Source organism: Scleropages formosus, chromosome 24, assembly GCF_900964775.1.
Source record: "Scleropages formosus chromosome 24, fSclFor1.1, whole genome shotgun sequence".
NCBI classification, from domain to species: domain Eukaryota; kingdom Metazoa; phylum Chordata; class Actinopteri; order Osteoglossiformes; family Osteoglossidae; genus Scleropages; species Scleropages formosus.
The window spans coordinates 14942534-14962351 of NC_041829.1; the positions used below are offsets into that span (position 1 = coordinate 14942534).

Here is a 19818-nt window from a genome sequence, read left to right on the forward strand (position 1 = left end):
ACCCACATTCTCTCGCACCACCCAGGTGCTGTGAAACACCAGCGCTACTCCTTGTGCCACCGTGCCGCCCCTATTCCATGCCGTCCCTTGGTCCTACAATTATCTGGTTGCTTAGGTGACATTTTTTCAAAGGGATTTACCTTTGATAAAGCTGTTTTTCTTTAAGTATACTGTGAAAGTATATAAGAGTAGGATCTGTGCTCCAAACCACCATGCCACATGTATTTCACAGCCGTAATACTAAAATATTCCAATATTTATAGATGCATAGGACTTTTATCCAGTGTGCTCCTCATCACCAAAAAGGACCTGTATGCTCTGCAGTTCTCCTTAATTTCATTTGCTCTTTTTAATATGATGGAACAAGGTGGTCTAGAGTCCTATGTCAACAGAACCTTATAGGAGACTTAGAAGTGGTTCCGCCATGTATTTCTTATGCAGTCACACTCAAATTCCATGAAAATTCTGCTACACAGAAGCCTGTTCAGAAACTGGCACATTTGTGGTAACATCCCAGTTACATGGAGCATTTCACCCCTCACTAAAATGTCTTGACAGTAGAGAAGCTACATCTCAGCAACAACACCATTTTAGACTGACTGCAAGTCAGTTAAAACTATACAAAGCTGCCAATTCCAGTAAGAGGTTAATCATATTCTGACACATACCATAATAAGGTGCTTTTGCATTTGGAAATACAGGTATTGTAATATACAGCTGGCTGTACATTAGCAAATATTAACATTTAATGTACAGCTAGCCTTGGAGCTCTGCTGGATTTGTTCAGAATATTGCAGCTTGGCATGACACTCAATGACAGAGCTAGCACACACTAGTTTAAAAAAAAAAAAATAAAAAATCCTAAAGCTGAAAAACAAATCTGTTAATGTTTACTCAATTTCCTACTTAGGTTTATTACAAAGTTGAACTTCAAAAAAAAAAATAATAAAATGACAGGCATATTGTGCGTGATACTTTAGAAATTTGTAAATACATGTCGAAATAGAGAGTGAAAACAGACTTCTTACAAGATATAACAACTAAAATGAAAAAAAATCATACATGTGAAATAGTTAACACAGCCAAAAGAAAGGGGGAGGGGATCTGTCCTGCAGTTCCACTGTGGTTTGAGAGCTGGAAGCATTTCAGAGACATCTACGAAATTAATTCTTCAAACAAGGTTAAACATCTCAACACAGAAATTAACAAAAATTTCTTTGTAACAACAAAGGAGATTCGTAACTCCTTGGTTTATTCCAGCTCAGTTTTTATGTATTCCTCAATTTGGCTAATATTAGAAAGCAGGTTTACACAAAGACTGGAAAGAAAGGCAGGGAAGGATATGTGCTTTTGGCACAGGCTAAGATTCACTCAGTACCTTGGCCTTTGTGATTTACTTCTTTGGCAGTGATAACTTTGTTGATGACAGTCTGAAGGAAGTCATTCTCTCCCGCCACCCTGGGTGAAAAACGGGAGATGTTCAGCTGCCTGTGGCGAATGGCGTCATCCAGCGCTAGCCTGGAGCGTACATGACAGGCAACACCACAGGGAAGAAAAGTTGGGGGTGGGTGGTGAAGAGGGGCACAGAGAAGCACAAGATCATGGCCATGAGGATGAGATGAGGGAATGTGTTTTGAGGGGTAAGGGGCAGGAGAAAAGAGGAGGACCCAGAAACGCATCAAAAAATGTCAATTCCATGACATGGACACAGCCATTGTTAGCCAACAGTGAAGCAGGATGAGTAACAAGAAACACAAAGAGAGACCACAGTTTAGAGAGTGATACCAGGCAGACCCCTGCATCAGTAAAGCCAAACACTTGTTCTGACTTTCACCACATAGCAAGACAAGCCTGGGGAAAGTCCGTCCACTCCACAACCCATCTCCCACCCCGACACATAGACACCAGCTCAGACCCAGTTGCTCCTAGAGCTTCACAAACTAGTAACTACGGCTCTATACAGAAGCCATCTGGTATGTGTGCTGCACCAAAGTATTACCCCCTTAACAATAAGGCCACGTTCACTCCTTCTGTTCTTCAAATAAAAATATCAGAAATAAACAGGACAGCTTGTCTTTAAAACAAGAAATTACAAACTGCTAGATAGATTTAGATGGCAACAATATTCTAGCCTGTCCAAATGTAATTGTAGTTTGTCGATTTCCCTTGAAATGAACACATGTGGGGACAAGGGTTCTATCATGCCCATCTTAAAGGTTGGCCTTAGCCTTCCGCTTTCAGTGCTGCAGACAACTGAAATCACTTTAGGCATCTAAGACCTGCAGTTCATACCCAAAAAGCATTTAAAACTAACTCAAATTCTCAGCGTTCAGTCAATTTCATCAATTTTAAGATTCTTGGAATATCCTTTCTGGAAAATAGTAACTTCCTGCTCCATCTTCTGCTTCCATATATCCTGAAAGCATGTAATATGGATTGTACTCCCAGCTTGCTGAACTTCTGTTTTCATCAAAGGGGAGAACAAGTGAAACATACTTTAAATAAATGAACAGTGATTCAATTTAAATTGAAGAAATGTTTAGACACAGATGGTCTGCAATCCTGGTCCACTTCCCCACTACCAATTAAAATAATGCAAACAGTACCCAATTACCTTTCCTTAAAAAAACATGTATAACATAATAAGACACCAATTTATACTTACGGTTGGAAAGGAATGAAGTGCTGTTTATCTTCATCATCCATTTTGCCAGTGATGATATCAGTAACATCCATTACTATCAAATAGGACAATTATAAGTAAGTTATTCACCTGGACCAAAATTTGTCAAAAACTAAAAAACGTCAACAAAAAAGCTCCAATGTTCCAGCCTTACAGATGCCAAGAGGTTGTCAATCACTAATAGAAATCGCAGAGCATGTGTAGAGGTGTTGAAGGTGGCAGAAAGTGGGCTTTCATTCCCCTTTCCTGACCCACATAGGTGCCTTTGGAGTGGATAAAAAGGCATCTCTAAGAGCAACATCAAAACTATGTTTGATGTGGAGGTGGATGCATGCTAACCCCCATTCCAATTCCCCCACTCATACACCCTTGGTTACAGATCCTGAAGACTTAATTTATAATATGGCTCAAAGGGTGTCACACATACATCCCAGGTTTCATTATTACATGACTATGTCGTGAACAGCATGTTCTAAACCCAGTAAATCAAATCTGCTTTATCAGACTCCACACTGAGCAAATAAGGCAGCAATCACTACTATACAAGTGCATGCAGCAGAAAGTTGGTTTGCTACCTCAAGAAGTAAAGGGGGAGGCCTTAAGACAAACCAGCATTCTACAGATGCCACAGGCATTGAAATATTCTAGTTCATTTTAAATGTAGCTGCCAGCCAATCCCCAGGGAAAGACTGGAAAGAGATTCACCTGGTAGAATACTTTTCTATCCAAATTTGGGCACTCAATCAAACAAGTCCAGAGAGGAGCATTCCATGTTCCAAGGTGCCACATAAGGAAGACAGCAATTATAAACAGCTTTATTTTTTCCCCCATATTACAACAGAATTCATTACTTCTGTATGAGCATCAACCTCTTTAAACGTCTTAGTCATAAAATGCACACATTTTAAAGACCCTTCCAGAATAATTTCCTCTGGGTGTCTCGCAGAGTTGAATAACAAATAGGAATTGGTTTTACATTGAGGGAAAAAGTGAGGCAAGAGGCTGACCTGCAACCCCAAAGGGCCTCCGCAAGCCTGAGGTTAGCTTCTTGGTATTGTTGTCTCTTAGTTCCATGCGCCCCACCCTGACAATCTGACACACAAAGCTGATCTTCTCCCGTTTCAGGTCTTCACTGCCAAGGTCCTAGCAAAAGACAAACAGCTAGCGACATCCAGCTGTGGCCACTGCAGGCTTAAGCAAAGTTAAAAGAAATAGAGCTGGCACATGGGGGATAACACATTAGAACAATTCCTTTGTAACACATCAGAAATGCATGAATTGGTGATTTTATGTCCCACCAATATGCCTTTAGGATTCCAAATGCAATGGAATAAAAGCATATTCAAGGGAGGGCTGCAAGGAGCACTCCCTTTAAAACTGACAACTTAGCATGCACTTCAGTGCCCATTAAAGATAAGCCCAGTGCGGAAAAAGAAAGACCATTCATAAAGAAAATGTACGCTTCATTCCTGACCCTAAAGAGACACTGCTGTAGGAAATGAGCTTCAACAATGCAGCAGAGAAGATGCAACACTTACAGTGAAAACTGATCGAAGGTTGTGAAGCTGGTCTATGTCTTTCACCAGCCCAGAACTGGACCATCTCACCAGGTAATTCTCACTTGTACAAAAACAAAGTCAACTTTAATTTGTTATTTTTTGCTGCCATGCCATCACAATAAACATCAAACACCATCAAATCAGCTGTAAAGATGCTTAGTCAAGCAGATTTTCACAAGGATCAGCAGTGGTGGTAAGCTGTGTAAGTCACCAGACATTAAATCACAAAACATTCAGTGACAAATGGACATTTTTAAGGAATCTCAGTGACAAGCAGGCAAAGGAAGAGAAAATGAACAAACCCAATGTGAGAGCGGAGGAGCGGGGGCACTCACCTGATGAACTTCGACTCTACGGGATCATAAAGAGACATGAGAACCTCAGCATCCTCCCCAATCTTGCATACCACATTCTTCAGAGTGACGAAGAGAGCAAAGGAAGGCGTGGAGGCAAACTTGGCCTGCCTAGTCAAATCGATATTTTGCTTCTGGGACTGTCAGAGAAAACAGAGAAGTCAGTCAGTGTCAAAAAAGGCATGTGTTCATGAAGATTCTGACAGGTTCAATTTGACTACTTGGTTGAAAAACGGTATCCTTTACAACTGCAGCTCTAAAGACAAACCAAATTTCCTTTATTATGATGCAACTGCATAGACCCTCGAAGATGGTTTGAAGTGATTCAAAAATTCAGCGATCCTTCCACGGCCAACACAAAACAAAACTATTACCAAAAATTCATAGTAAAATCTCATTTGAAAGCACACACCAAATAAAATAAAATTTGTTGACCATCAGAAAATTTACAAGACAAATTTCCTTAATGAAGGCAGAAGTTGTGGATTACTGGTATAAAGATCTATTCTGACACAAAGAAGAATAAGCAGGTGGTTAAGCACCTAGAAATCAACAGGTTCAAAATTTCAAAGATGGGAAAGAAAGAAACAGAAAATGAAACTGCACCTAAACCACTGTCTTTAACCTAACAACTAACAAACTATACCGAACCCCCTAGGGACACAAAGCACACAGTAACTTTCTGCAGGAGGTTATCACTGCCCATAAATATAGTGGACAGCAAGAAAGGTAATTCATTGTCTGCTAAAAACATGGTAATGCACCACCTTCCTAAATCTGTCCAAACTCTAAAAATTACTTTGGGGGAAGGGAATTTAAACAGAAAAGTAGAGGAGAGACTCGATGAGTTTCTGTTGCTTCGATGTTGAAAAGGGACTGCACTTGCTATTTTTCTGTTTGCATTTATGTTTGCAAATCCTCAAAGGCTGATTTAGCCCCAAGGCTCTGACCTGTTAATCAAACCCAATTCCTCAATGCAGCTCAGCAAATTCCAGCCCTGTTTAAGAGAATTTCTACTACAGACGAACCTTCCCATGCCCAATGTATAGAAGGTTCACTTGGCAGCAGTCTGCAATTAACTATGTCACACAACAGTATTCCTGTATTTTCCACCCTTAATGCATCTTGATGTAAATGATCTCCATGAGGACAGTAGGAGGTATAATGGTCAAGGAGCTGGACTGTTAGCAAAAAAAAGTGGATAGTTCAAGTTCCTAGAGGGGCTCTGCTCTTGAAGACACATGATTCCTTTTACAAGGAAAATTGGCCTTGCTCGATAGTGTTTGCTAAATGGTTACAGAAATGGAGGGGGTAAGGCATCAGAAATCTGTGGACTCTTGCCTAGACAGAAATGTACCTTCTCCTCCTGGATCCTGTCTTCAATCTGTTTGGAAGCAGCTTCATGGGCCCTGAAAAGGCTAATGGTGCTTGTAAGCTCTGGGTCCAGGATGTTTCCTTCCTTGTCTCGAACAACAAGGTCCAGGTCCAAGTACCTGAGAGACAGGATTATAAGAGATAAGACTCAATTATACAGTGCCTCTTGTTCAGCAGCAGCCCCAGTGCTGAGATTTGAACTATACCACTCTAAACACCATTCCAATTTCAGCTCACCAGTTTAGCAGGCACTCTGACATAGCCAACTCAGCCCTGACACATCCAGCTACTGATGTAGTCTTTAGTGACAGCCAGGCTACCTCCTGGTTGTCAGGATTTAACTACTGTATCTGCAGTCAAAGATCTACATCCCTCAACCACTGATAAACAAGACTGGTGCTTTCAACACAGGATTAATGTCCAAAATAAGTGTGATGTCAAACGTACTTACTTATTCCCATAATCTATTCTGGAAGTGACTTTCTGCTTAAGTTCAGTTAACTCATCCTGCGGAAGGGTGCCAGACAGTATTTGGGAGCGCCATTCAATGAGATCATATATCATGTCACGGACACAGTTGAACGTCTCTCGCTTGTCTCCCTGTGGAAACAAAATACACACTGCATGTCAGCACTAAAAAATCGTGTTAAACAGCTTCAGCTTGGCCACTACTGGCACATTCTATTCCATTTAAGACTCAAACTGACTATTTCATACATAGTTTGCACATCTTTCTGAACTGAGGAAGCTACAAAAAAAAAAAAAAATGTGGAAGCTTAACCTCTCAGCTGAGTCAGCAAAATGTTGGTCTTATGTTTACCTGTGCAGGTTGACATACATCCATCTTTGCATATTTATGCACCATACAGCTTTACATTTAAAATGTTGGCAAGTGCCTTTATCTAGTTTGTATGTACAAACAACTGTACACAAATTCATACTTACTACATAGAGGTCCCTCCAGATGGAAGCCCACTCCCGCAGGGTGGTAGTCACCTCATGGACCAGTGGCAGCTCGTTAGGGATCACCGTCTCCTTTTGCCTGAGGAAAGCAAAGATACAGATGTGAACAGTGGCCTCAGGCCTCTCTGCCCCCTGTCCAAACTTCTCAGGAGATGATTCGAAGGTGTTATAGACAGGTCTGTATTCAAGTGTCCCCTCCCCCTCCGGCCATACGCCCTGTGTTACCGGGTAGGCTCCGGTTCCCCGCGACCCCATATGGGACAAGCGGTTCCGAAAGTGTGTGTGTGTGTGTGTGTGTGTGTGTGTGTGTATATATTCAAGCAACATGAATCAATTCCTAAAATGGTTTGGACACATATTTTACACAAAATAAATTATCGGATTCCTCAGACTTTTCCACTTCACTTTTCAAGTGCAGTTTTCCAACTGCATTTTTGACAGCTCTTTCTCAGAAAACCAGAGCTGTCACATTTCATTTCAATATTGATTCTAATACAACAGTAAGAATTTTCAAAGTGGAAAAATTAAACTTGGCACAGAAGTGTGCAGTAGCATCAGAGAATCCTCAGCAGACTGCTAAGGAGCTTTGTGGAACCTACAGCAATGCTGACAGTGTTCTGCAAAACTGAAGACAATACTTTTGTCATAGGCATTACCATGTACAAACTGGTGTTGGGTAAACAGACAAGGAATTAAATGTTATATCTGAATATAAATGATGCAGTACATTTTTATAAACCATGATGGTAGAACTTTGACTTCAGCAGCAGTCATAGAGAAGGGCCATCCAATCCTTCATTTAAAATTTATGATGAAGTAGAAATATGTATGGGTAAGAAGAACTAAAGTTCTATATAAGGTCATCTTAAGATTAGATCTCCAAAATGTAGACATCACCTCTCACCTAGAATTATGTGAAAATATCAAAATAACTCTCCTAGGGAAAAGCACTTGAAGCTTTCAGACTTGAAGGACACAAAAACTAGCTCACCAGGAGCAGAGGACAGCAGGGGTCACAGGCCCATTAATCTCGCTGTGTCCAGCAGTAGTGCAAACACCACATCCACTTGACAGAAAACGGAACCATTTTGGCAAGTAATGATGCTCTAAGTACAGTTGATATCAATTACAGATGGGCTCAGGATGCAAAAGAGCGTCAACACATAGGCTGAGGCAAAAAGTAAAGCAACCAGTTAAAAGATCGAAAAAGATGCACTAACCCGCTGCCTTCCACAGTTGCATCTTTAAGGTGTATATAACATACAGGAAAAATTCCCTGCAAATAGAAAAAGAGACTGTAAAAAGCAAAAAAAAACTAGCAGTTAATTACAGTCACACGTAGGTATTGACACAGATCGCAGAATCCCCCTTCAAAGAGGCGCAGCAATATCCTCACTGAAAAAAAAAAAAAATGTGCAGGGTGCAAGTCAACCCACATTGCAAAATGAAAGACAAACCTGAATTGGCTCCTGTCAGTAGTGTTCCTGCCAATTTTACACATTTGCTCTCACCTTCTTTGACTTCCTCCTCAACCGATGTCCTCTGTACCAGCCTGAAAGTGCAGAGGAAATTAAATTAACATGCAACAGGCAGGATCTCAGATACAGCAACATACTAATGTTTTAAATCATAATTCAAAATGCTTATTTACATGTGGCAATACAACACAGTGCTATGAAAGAAAAAATTAAAGAGTTTTCATTTGGATATACTAAGTAATGTGATGAGTGATGACCTTGAAACATTAACAGCGAAATTACAACTTCCTGTATGCAGATTTCAAACAACCAAATTTCATCTAGCAACATAAGACATTTACCGTTTCTCAGAATAACAAACTCATAATGCAGAAGTCTGAACTATGCACTACCGCTAAACTGTTTCTGTTCTGTCACGTCAAACATGCTTGTCTACCTGCTGCTGTCAAGATCTACTTTAAAAAGACTGAACAACAGAACCACAAACTCCCAGACAACGAAAATAAAAATACTAAACATTTCACTACAGTTGATAATTTTGCAGTAAACATGTGTTCACATGATTGTAAAGACAAACCAGTGATTTGCAATCTCCAGATGGACCTCTGGAACATATTATTATCCCCCAACTTTAACAGGGCAGTAAAAACAGCTCATTCTGGCTTATTGCAGTCATGGCTACTCCATGTTACCAGGTAAGAGATGAAAAACAGGGCATAGCACTTGCCCTTAGTGTCAAAAACAATCAGCAGCCCACATCAGCAGTCAGAGCCACTCTCTCGCTCACCTTCATATGTCTCCAGGATGTGCACTGTGTCACCAATCTGCAATGACAGCTCCTCAGGCCCTCTTGCCTCATAATTGTAGATTGCTGTTGGGACATTAAGGAACAGAAGTGATATTAGACATTAAAGGGAGAGAGGGCTGATGAAGTAAAGCAACAAGTCAGTTCCTCCACCTTTCTCCACCCACCCATATCACTAAAAGTCCTTGACCCATCAGTGTTACAGCCAGGCAAGCCTTATTTCAGCCCATTAGCATCACACCTCATTAGTATACAAGAGACTTATTAGCATACAGCTGACTCACACACCTGAAAAGTATGTAGTAAACAGCATAGTGGGGAGGAGGTTTGGTGAGCAGGGGTCAGGGGATGCAAAAACAGGGAACAATTTAGATGACTTTCATGCCCTGTACCCAGCAACTGAACCTCATGCACTATGGTTTTTAGAAATTACACCAGAATTAGCAGGTAGAGTAAGGAAGGTTGATATCTGCCATTTTAATATCATGAGAGTAACTGTGTGATTGTCTTGTGATTGGTAAGTGTACCATCCAGGGTGTACCCTGTCTCATGCCCTGTGCTACCAGAACAGGGTCCTGGTCACTGCTGCCCTGCACAGGATAAGTGGTTATAGATAATGAATTAGTAAAATGAACAAGCAAAGTGCTTCAAAGCAGTTCACAGCATATCTTCTATAAAGAGTCAAAAGGAAACAATTTGAGAGTAATGGGTAAACTGGAAATAGTTCTCTGACCCCCTTCAAAAAGCTGCATGAGAACTGTCAAGTTGAGCCAACAGATGAGACATCAGCTGTACCCAATCTTACCACTACAGGATCGCTATAACTGTTACAATTGTAGATTACTGTCACATCAGCCAGGTCTATCATGTGCACCTCATGCAGCACTTGTGCAGTAAAGGAACTCCATTGTTGCAACCATTATTCTACTTCCTGGTAATCACCTCATGACTCCATGTTTCCTGCAGCTAGGAGTGCCAGGGCCACACAGAAGTCAAGCTACCTAGATGAGCGAGCAGCGCTCCCATGGCCACCCATAGTGCAAACAACCTATGCAGCCCAAGACTGCTGTTGTGGATACACCTGCAAAGTCCAAGAGTAACAGGAGTAACCACATAGCTATACCCCACACAAACCACTCACCAAGGGAGACAGCAGGAGCCATTCACAAAAACACCAAGACTAGAAAAGTGGCGTTATCAAAACAAGCACTTAGCTGTTTCCATTCCAGTCTTTAACATTATACATTTTTATACTTCTATCCCTGCTTTTATTTTTCCTACTTGGCAGATTTCATTTGAAACACAAGAGCAGCATGAAGATGAAAAATGATGTGCACCAAACATGAATACTTGGTGGTCTCTGAGGATTAGGGTTGGTAAAACACAGCAACCAGCTGCAGGGGAATCTGTAAATTAGTAACCAATCTCCATGTGCAGATGATTACTATCCAAACAAAGGGCTTATTTACAAAATAAAACATATAATGCAATGAGAAAAACCAACCAGCCCTGAAGCTCCTGCTACAAGTATGAAAAGTGGAAGAACTGAAGGAGAATGAATGGGTATATGAAGTTACTGCACAACCAAGAGACATGCACTAAGTTTTCTGCTTACATTACATAAACAGCTTACTCACATAGGCTTATCATTTCAGTCAATTATCAACCACTGAATGGAGGCACGAGGTATGACAGTCACTACTGAATTAACCACAGGCCCAGACACCATTCATTATCATTCCCTCAATAAAGAGTGAGTCAGTGCAGCAGGACATAACATCAGAGAAGTATTATTGTCAAGCTAAAAAGAAGCTGCCTTGATTGGCACTGTATTAATATGTAGTTGATTTTTTTAAAACCAGAAACGATGACCTAATCATGACCCAATGAGGATAAAAAATCCAGAGCAAAGAAATCCTTTCATCGTGCTTTGTGAATTTTCATACCGACACATACGTCATCAGAATACTCTATTATCACCTTCTGACTCTCTGCCAGAGGAAGCAGGTGATTCACCTGGTATGCGATAGATTCGTAGACAATTGGTTTCCTTTCGTAGTTCTGGTAATTGTTTGGTAACCGTAACCAGAAATGCCAGTGCATTCCCAAGATGCAAGGGAGCCCTGTGTGCAGAGGTATATTGCAGCAAGCAAAGTACACCAAGCCAATCAACTAAGAAGAGGTGTTAGATTTCTCCTCTGTCAAAGAAAAGAGAATTTCTAACATGTTACAGATTTGCTTGCACAGTTTGGTAAAGATGTTTCATAGTTTACCACAGATTTAGTCAATTACACACAAACAAAATACCAAACTGCAAAAACACCTAGTATATTGATAGATTTAGTTTTGTTTACATTTTAGTTTGGCTACGTTCTCCTGACAGTAACAGCAAATTTTTTGCAGAAATCTCTCCAATGAGAGTAAAGAATGTGTGATGGCTGTGATCAGTGGAAGAACCACCACTGGAAAACTGAATTGACCAGGGCCCCTTGTGTGCAGTTTCAATTCCATGCTTTTACCAGAACAAACCATATTGGTCCGCAGTGTCCCTAGGTACCTTCGCTCAAAAAGGGAACTTCATAACAATAGGCCTGGCAAATTAGTTCAATAGGGACATGCTTAGAAACAAAGGAAGGTACCGGAAAAAATAAACCCAGGAGGGATTTGGGGGTTTTGTTAACACTAGGTGTGCCAAACAAATAAAGGCTCATTGACAGAACTAGGCATGCAAAAATCTAAACTGAAAACATGAGAAAGTCACTAAAACAAATAGCAAGAAGCATTTTTCCTTGCTGCTCCAAAGTATGAGACAAAGAAAAGTAAAGTTTCTTCTTTCATAATTTCACCAATAAGATGGATAAATAAGATAAATTCAGGATGAGAAGTCTGATGTGATACTGGGCTGCTAATTCCCATTTACAAACATATACCAATGGTACTGTCTCCTTAGAGAGTGCAAAGATGCAAATTTCCAAACTGCTCCAGAGGATCAGTATGTTGGAATCTGAGTGCATTAAAATGAATGATGAAGGTGTCTACAATGGAATTCCTCAGTCACCAAGTTAATTTTAGACAGCATAAAACATCTGCAGTAAACATCAATTCAAGGACTTCAGTAACAATCTGCATAAAAAGAGGAAAGGCCAAAATGTATCCCACTGCCAACCTCTGGTATTTAATGGGACACTGACTCATGAGAAAGAATGTCGTAGCGTGTACTGTAACTTTCTGAGCGTGAGAATGTCAAACATGCCCTCAGCTGATGTAGGTGAGAACTGAAAGGGACCAACTACCTCATTCCCCACATACTATGGGGTCTGTCACACTCATCTCTACGATGCAATGTCTTGAAAACCAAACAATTAAAACAGATTTCAGGGTTAATGGGGAGGACACCAAACTGTCCCTGGTGTCTTAACTGGGTATCAGGGGTTAATGCATTTCTCCATAGATGTTCCCCCATCGCAGGCCAAACAGACATGTACTCCTGGGAGGGGGTGTGTAAAAATAAAAAAAAAAAAAGAAAATTCCAGACTTCCCTACATCACTTACTAAGTGACGACTTCCCATCCAAAGAGCCAGTGTTACTCTGTTTCCTAGGTACTGTGGGTATTGCTTGGCCAGGCAGATGGAGAGACCATAATGGGTTTAATAAAGGGCGTAATGAATAGAATGCACTGTTAACAAGCCCATGGCCCACTAAGGAAAGAATCATCATTAGTGCCAACTTGAGGTTATTGCCAGAACTGCATGCACAAGCCCCTCCTGCCAGCCTGGCTAAGGACTGAGCACAGTGTGGGTGTAGGTATTTCCAGGTCGCAACCTGGAGAGCTTCCTTCATCCATGGAAGATTTTACAGAAGAGCTAAGGTTTTGTTCTCATGATGCTGTTCTAGAGTAGGTTCATTTCTCTCACTTTAGAGGATATTAATCAAGAGCTCACTTGGGGCCTGTAATCAGACCAGTAACTTCCCAGTATTTACAGGAGAAAAGCTGAGTAAGTTTTTTGGGAAGTCCAACAAGGAAAGGATATAAATCACTAGGCAGTGTACAAGGTGGACCACTCGGTTGAGAAAAGCATCATTCACGACACCAGAATGAGCAGCACCTGCTGTTTTTCAAAAGTGGCGACCAAACCAGCATCCCTGTACTGGTAATTTGTGGTTACCTTGGTAACAGAAGAAAAGTCAATAAAGATAGACACTGCCTTGTGTAATTGTTATAGCTAAGGGTGGAAAATGGAAAATATCAACTCATTTCTCCTAAGCAGGTGAACAACTACATATAGCCCAATCCACAAAAGCCCAGTCTACTCCCCACGTACAGAGAGCTTGTAATTTGTAATCCTCTCTTCCTGAGCAGACTGGCCACAGTGCATGGAACTATGGGAGAGCGCAATTATCTCAGCCAGGCCAGGAGCATCCTGACCTGCCACCTCAGAGTTGTGGAGACCTTACAGGAGGACCATGAACCTATTCTATGGCATTAACCAAAATTTACCACAAACTCTGCACAATTCCTCATTGAAATGTCATAAGCTCATACTCAGGCAGTCCAGCTACATGGTCTCTCTTGTTTTTAACACATTCTGGCAGCATCAGAGGGGAGGCTTCAAATCTAATCAAGACCAGTCCATCAGACTCTGGAGCATGTTAAATTTTTAACAAGAAGAACATCTGGCCCCGTGAGTACAAACCAACGTTAGCCAACCCACGGGACCAGGCGGATAAGGCTCTGCCGGGTGAAACCACAGGAGGGGCTTTTCATAATTAATTTTGAGTCCCACTCTAATGGGTTTAATCACTGGCTTTACAATTCAGATAAAGGTCTGATTGCTTCAATCTGGAACAGTGCAGAAACAAAGCACCCTGAAGCGTTAACAGCGCCACCCCACTCCCACTTAAATCAATTAAATACAGCAAGTCAGTGTGTTTGTTTATTCGCAAAGAGCGCATATAGCAGACCATCAATTAACCCAAAATTAAACAGGAAGCACCTCATGTTTGGATGGTGGTGAAATTAAAAGACAAACGTCCATGGTGCCAGTAATTGCCTTGTGAGGCACTAACAGGAAGGACATTTTAGAGTCATCACAGCAAAACCTTCAAAAATTTCCACACCATTGGGAGTGTAACACTTTGAAAAGCTCTGCAGCATTGACAGAAAGGTGAAATCCGGTATCTGATGAATGCAAGAGAGACAGGTAAAGGAGGAACTTTGCTAAAAGCAGTTGGGTACTAGTTGGTGAATGAGGTTTTGGAGGTGGGTGAATTCTGAAGTGGTGACTCAGTTCTGAAACACAGCACTAGCATGTTTAATGGTACTTGAACTTGGAAATATCATAAGAGGAATTCAGACATTAAAACCTTAGCAACAGAAAGTAATTCGGCACAGGTTCTTTGGTTTACCATGTTGCTTTCAATTTCCGAACACCACTCCAACTTGCAAGCCCTCACCTTCAAATTGAGCACATCAGCGACTAATGGCTAAAGGCAGCACTTGTCACAGCAACATCTGACCATGACCAAGATAGATCTGCATGCAGGGTTTCACCCCCGCAGGAGGGAAATAAAAAAAAAAAAAAAAAAAAAAAGTCTTGTGTTTCCTGTAGGAAAGACTGGATATAAAACCTGAATAGATACATTCCCCTTAAGAGCAATGCTTTAGGAAGCCATTTCATCAATATTTAAAAATTTATTTTAAGGACTGCACTGCTGGACATAGCCATAAGGACAAAACTAATCCACCTTTCCTTCACCTGGTCCTAGGTTAAGATGGAAAGAGTCTCTTACCTAGCATTAAAGTACCCCAAAATCTCAGAAGCCCATTGAAGCTTTGGATTTACACCAGAGGAAAGCTGGCTGTCTTTTTTTTTTTTTTTTTTTTTTTAAAAAAGTGGTTATGATGTCATGAGGATATGGGTGCGTCCAGCTGCTTTGACAGCAGTATTTCCAGTTACTGCACTCTACCACAGGTTAACTGTAATACACACACTTCTACACTAGCCATCCGTTTCACCATACATTCCTGCCTTGATATCAAAAACACACCTTGCACAGGGAATAAACTCACTGTAGAAAGTCCACACACATTTACACCCCAAAGAGCAATGCATAATACGTAGAAGGAATTGAACAAAACTGGAACTGGCCTTAAGATTGCATATCTTCATCCAGATCTTGGATGCAGAACACATTAGTATCACCTTTCAACTGTGACTGGCACTCCTTCTGCTTGAAGCCACCAAATCAGAATGCTGCTACAAAAAGGGGGGGAATGCCCAGAGACAAACCAACAGGTGAAACAACACAGGGACAAACCTATCACAAAGCTACTATGTGGACAAGGCAGCCCTGCCCCATGTGCATGACTAGTTTCAATCACAGGACATGTATGTGAAAAATGTGACTAGCACTGCAATAAAAATGAATAGCCTGCTGAATCATACAAAAAGGAAAAAGGTTAAAAAAAGAGCAATAACTGCAAGACAGCAGTGACATAATAAAGAGCAATAGTGGAAGACAGGCCCCATAGGGTGTGTTTCTAGTACCCTGCTGCAATAAAGAGTCCTGACAGAAAGGTGCTTTACACAGCCTCCCCACAAGTCAGTGCAGTAATTAAATGTGGATCAATGGATATAAAGGATAAGCCTTCACTCTTGCCTCCCATCACACCAGTCACCAGCAGTGAGGAACTTCCACCCTATAAGTGGAATAAAAAATGTGTCAAATGTTACATATCACCAGAAAAGTCAGTTATTTCTCTTAAAAGATTTTGAGACCATAAAATAAAGGTGCAGAAAAGACACTTCAGGGCTGTTAATACTATCTTTTAAAAAATAGTCAATGGATACACAGGATTTCATTAAGGATGGGTAAATGCTACTTTGCCTTGATTGCATTCTATGACAACAAGGGGAATGTGATCTATGGAGAAAGGCTATTCTGTGACATGTTCACATGCAGATTTGGTGGACTGCAGAACAAGGCACTGAGTCCTGGATATAAATTAACACAAATAACATTCATTCATTAAGTCTTAAGAGATTTAAGGCTTATTCAGGCAGATATTCATACTGGGAACTACTCACAGGCAGTTTAAAAAGAAAGTCTTATGACAAGAAATGCCAGAGTTTTTTATACTGACGTGAGAAACAGTTTGCTGGTTAGGGGCACAACAGGGACTCTTTGACTAGGCATCACATTCCCCAGTATTCAGAGAGGAACTTCCACCCTATATCTATACTAAAATGTGACATGTCAAAAACTCTGGAACAGGCAACCTGCAATCAGCTATCTAGATTCCAAACCAAGAATAATGTCCTCCATGGATATCTGTTTGGATTCAAACTTAGACATTCCACTGAGACAGCTCTCCTCGCAGTAGTAGATGCTCTCCAGTTGCCTAGAGTGACCTCCCTCTCTTCAGACCTGATTCTATTTGACCTGCTTGAACAATGTGACAGCATCAACTACCAGATTCTACTGTCCTCTTTTGGACAGCTTGGCATCAATGGAACTGCAATGAAATGGTTTGAGTGCCATCAGCTAGACCTTACCAAGTGATCTTGCAGGGCAACCAATCATCCCCTCAGCCTCTCTCAATTGGAGTTTCACAAGGCTCAGTACTACATCCCCTACTCTTCTCAATCTAAATCTCTTCCCTTGACCCTGGCATCACCTCCCATGCATTCTCCTACCACAGCAATGCTGACGATACCTAGCTCTTCATCTCATTCCATCTGGCTAGCAGCTGCCTAATTTTTTGGACACTCATGCATTGTTTTGCATTTGGATTAAGATCCCAATAATAAGTCATGACATGTGGACAACAAATCCCAGACCAGTGGGGTTATGCTACCAAGACACCGCTATGGTGCAAATGCAAGCCTTTAAAAAAAAGGGCGGGTGGGGGGCAATAAAACATTAATGGGCTTTGGACAGATGAACAGATGGCTCACTTGAAGACAATGACCTTCAAAATAGCCCAAAATGTTACTTGTTAAGGAGAACACCTATTGCAGCTATTGTGTGAGTGGATGTAAGGAGGTCGGCAATGTAAAAGATAAGTGATTTGCTAACACAAAGATGTTTCAGAGAAATACACTTTTGTTCTGCACTGGGCCAGGATTCCAGTTAAGCCATCTGTCCTGTGGCAGGAGGAAAACATGAACTGCATCAAACAGCACAAGGGGCAGCAGGGAATGTAGCAACAAACATGCAACAGGCACTGACAAAAGCAACTGTAATAACATCAAAGCTATAGATTACAAAAAACAAGTAACAGACAATTTGACTTCTCAGTACATGCTAAAGCTTAATAAAATAAAAATAAACTACAAAAATACAGTAGGATTGTGCTGCATACCCTTTGAAAGTTCTTTCCTTTTACTTCCCTATGCGCATGAAAATCTAGGTTGAAGCCTGCTGCATAATTCTCATAGCCCTAAACTTTAGTACAGTTGCAAAAGTAAAGTGACATCCAGTAATTGCAATGAAAAAAAAAGCTTTTTATGCTAGGTATAGTGTTCCTCTGACAAATCGTACATATACCAACCAGGCAAACTCTCCATTCACAATGACCAAGCAACAATTTCTGTGCTTGGTCACAAATGGTGCAGCCAGTTTCAATGACACTTCACTTCATTTTTGGATAAGTACCAGGAACCAATGGGAATAGCTGGTAGTGTAGTGGTTAGAGCTACTGCTTTTGGATCCAAAAGTCGCAGGTTCGAATATCACCTCCAGCTGTACAACCCTTGGGCAAGCTACTTACCCTAGAATTGCTCCAGTACAAATTACCCAACTGTATAAGTGGGTAAATAATTGTAAAATAGCTTAACGTTGTAAGTCGCTTTGGAAAAAAGCATTAGCTAAATGAATAAATGTAATGTAAATGCAGAAACTCATGCCTGCCTTTTATTTGTTCATTTGGTCTTCTCTGTGGCCAGCTTTGAGGTGACACTTGCTGAAGAGGTTAAAAAGCACTGTAATTTGCACTTCTTATCACGGCTTAATGCCATCTACTGGGCCAGGGGTGTTCACAAATACTCAAGCAACATACTTGCCCTATTCAACTTCATTAAAGCCTGACAAAATTAGTGCCATTATGATGTCCAGTTTTAATTTTAATCTGCATCCTGTAACACAAACTTAGTATTATCAACAATGCCAGCAGCACACCTTCAGCAAGAAGTATTGAGTAGAGGGAGACAGAACACGTTACACTGCATGAGTAATGTGCACAGAACAACAATGAAATGATTACACATTCTTTTCAGAAGGTCCTTTACATCCATAAAAAAGATGCCTTGCTACAACTCCACTGCAGCAATGAATAGGAATCCAGGCATTCAGAGCACCAAGTGTATATAGCAATACTTCCCTCGGGTTACTGCTGCAACACAACATAACTTGTTAAACATACCAGATTGTTTTCCTTGTGTAAATGCATATGAGGGAAACAATTTCACATTTTGAGCAATATTAAACTCCAGAAACTTTTCAGTACAGCAGATTCAAGAAAAAATAAGCAGGATGATACTATAGATGGGCCTCTGTTTTACCTGTGTCTGTCACTAATGAAGGAAGTAAATACTCACATATTTTTAGAGGTCAGCCTATTAACTTAATGATTTCAACCTAGTCTGCCATGAAAGGCAAGAACGAATACAGCCTTTTACAGAAAATCAACCAGCTGTGTAAAGAATTTCTGGGAAGACCATCAGAATGTGCCTGTATCTGCAATGCAACAGTCATGCAACTGCAAAAAGCCACTGTCCTGTAGACCCACATTACATCAAAGTGGCAGGGTTTTCTGATAAGGTACATAGACAGTACTTTTCTAAAGACATGACACTTTGTATATTAAAAATCCATGCATGTCTATTTGGATGCTAGATGTAAAACACTACAATATCAAGTTATATTAACAATATATATGGAGGCTGGTGGAAGAGGAAAAAAGCAAGCAAAATGAATTGGTTCCAGCTTTGCATATTGATTGGAAGACAAAAGCAAGTGGCAGGACATTATGTGACTTTTAGCCTTTTTCTGCCATTTCATCAAGTCAGACAGACAGTGTGTGGAGCATGCAGCTCTAAATAAAAACATGGCACTGCATCCCATCAGACTACAGCAGGTCTACCTGTAGGCAATCTGCTGTAGCACTTTGTAGTAGCGCCAGAGAAGCAACTTTAAAGCAGCGACTGGGCCTAATGTAGAGCTTGGACTGATGAAAAACCCACCACACCCGCATCCCACATCCACTCCACCCCTTTAAGAGAAAAAGTCAACTCCTTTTGTTATTCATCCACCACTTTCAGGCATGTCTGTCCACCTCTGCTCTGCAGCACCAGAGCACTTAAAAGGGAAGCATTTTACTGAGTCTTTTGTTAATTCAGCTATTTTCCTACAGAGTCTGCCTCACTAAGCATGCCAACAGGAGCAGGTGCCTGGCTGAATGATTCACTGCAGAACATCCCTACTTAGTTACATTTGATTTATGGCCATTAGAAACATGTTGCAACCTGATCATTTAAAATAAGAAAAACCTCACAAAAAACTAGTGGTCATTTCTCCATATATTGTTCGGTGTTCTGTTAA

General features: G+C 40.9%; 1 protein-coding gene across 2 annotated transcripts in view; it reads right to left on the bottom strand.

Moving 5' to 3' along the window:
* The window catches only part of dock1 (dedicator of cytokinesis 1), a 178365-nt gene that overhangs the window by 151534 nt on the left and 7013 nt on the right, over positions 1-19818 (bottom strand). Inside the window, exons 2-12 of one of the 2 annotated variants that reach the window (XM_018761113.2) lie at positions 9198-9281; positions 8444-8484; positions 8153-8208; positions 6915-7011; positions 6421-6569; positions 5953-6088; positions 4578-4735; positions 4222-4303; positions 3691-3826; positions 2666-2738; positions 1379-1458 (exon numbers count right to left, since the gene is read on the bottom strand). In XM_018761113.2, coding sequence (XP_018616629.1) covers positions 1379-1458; positions 2666-2738; positions 3691-3826; positions 4222-4303; positions 4578-4735; positions 5953-6088; positions 6421-6569; positions 6915-7011; positions 8153-8208; positions 8444-8484; positions 9198-9281 — 1092 coding nt within the window. Of the gene's footprint in view, positions 1-1378; positions 1519-2665; positions 2739-3690; positions 3827-4221; positions 4304-4577; positions 4736-5952; positions 6089-6420; positions 6570-6914; positions 7012-8152; positions 8209-8443; positions 8485-9197; positions 9282-19818 lie in introns of both variants that reach the window. The other variant, XM_018761112.2, reaches the window with a different exon arrangement.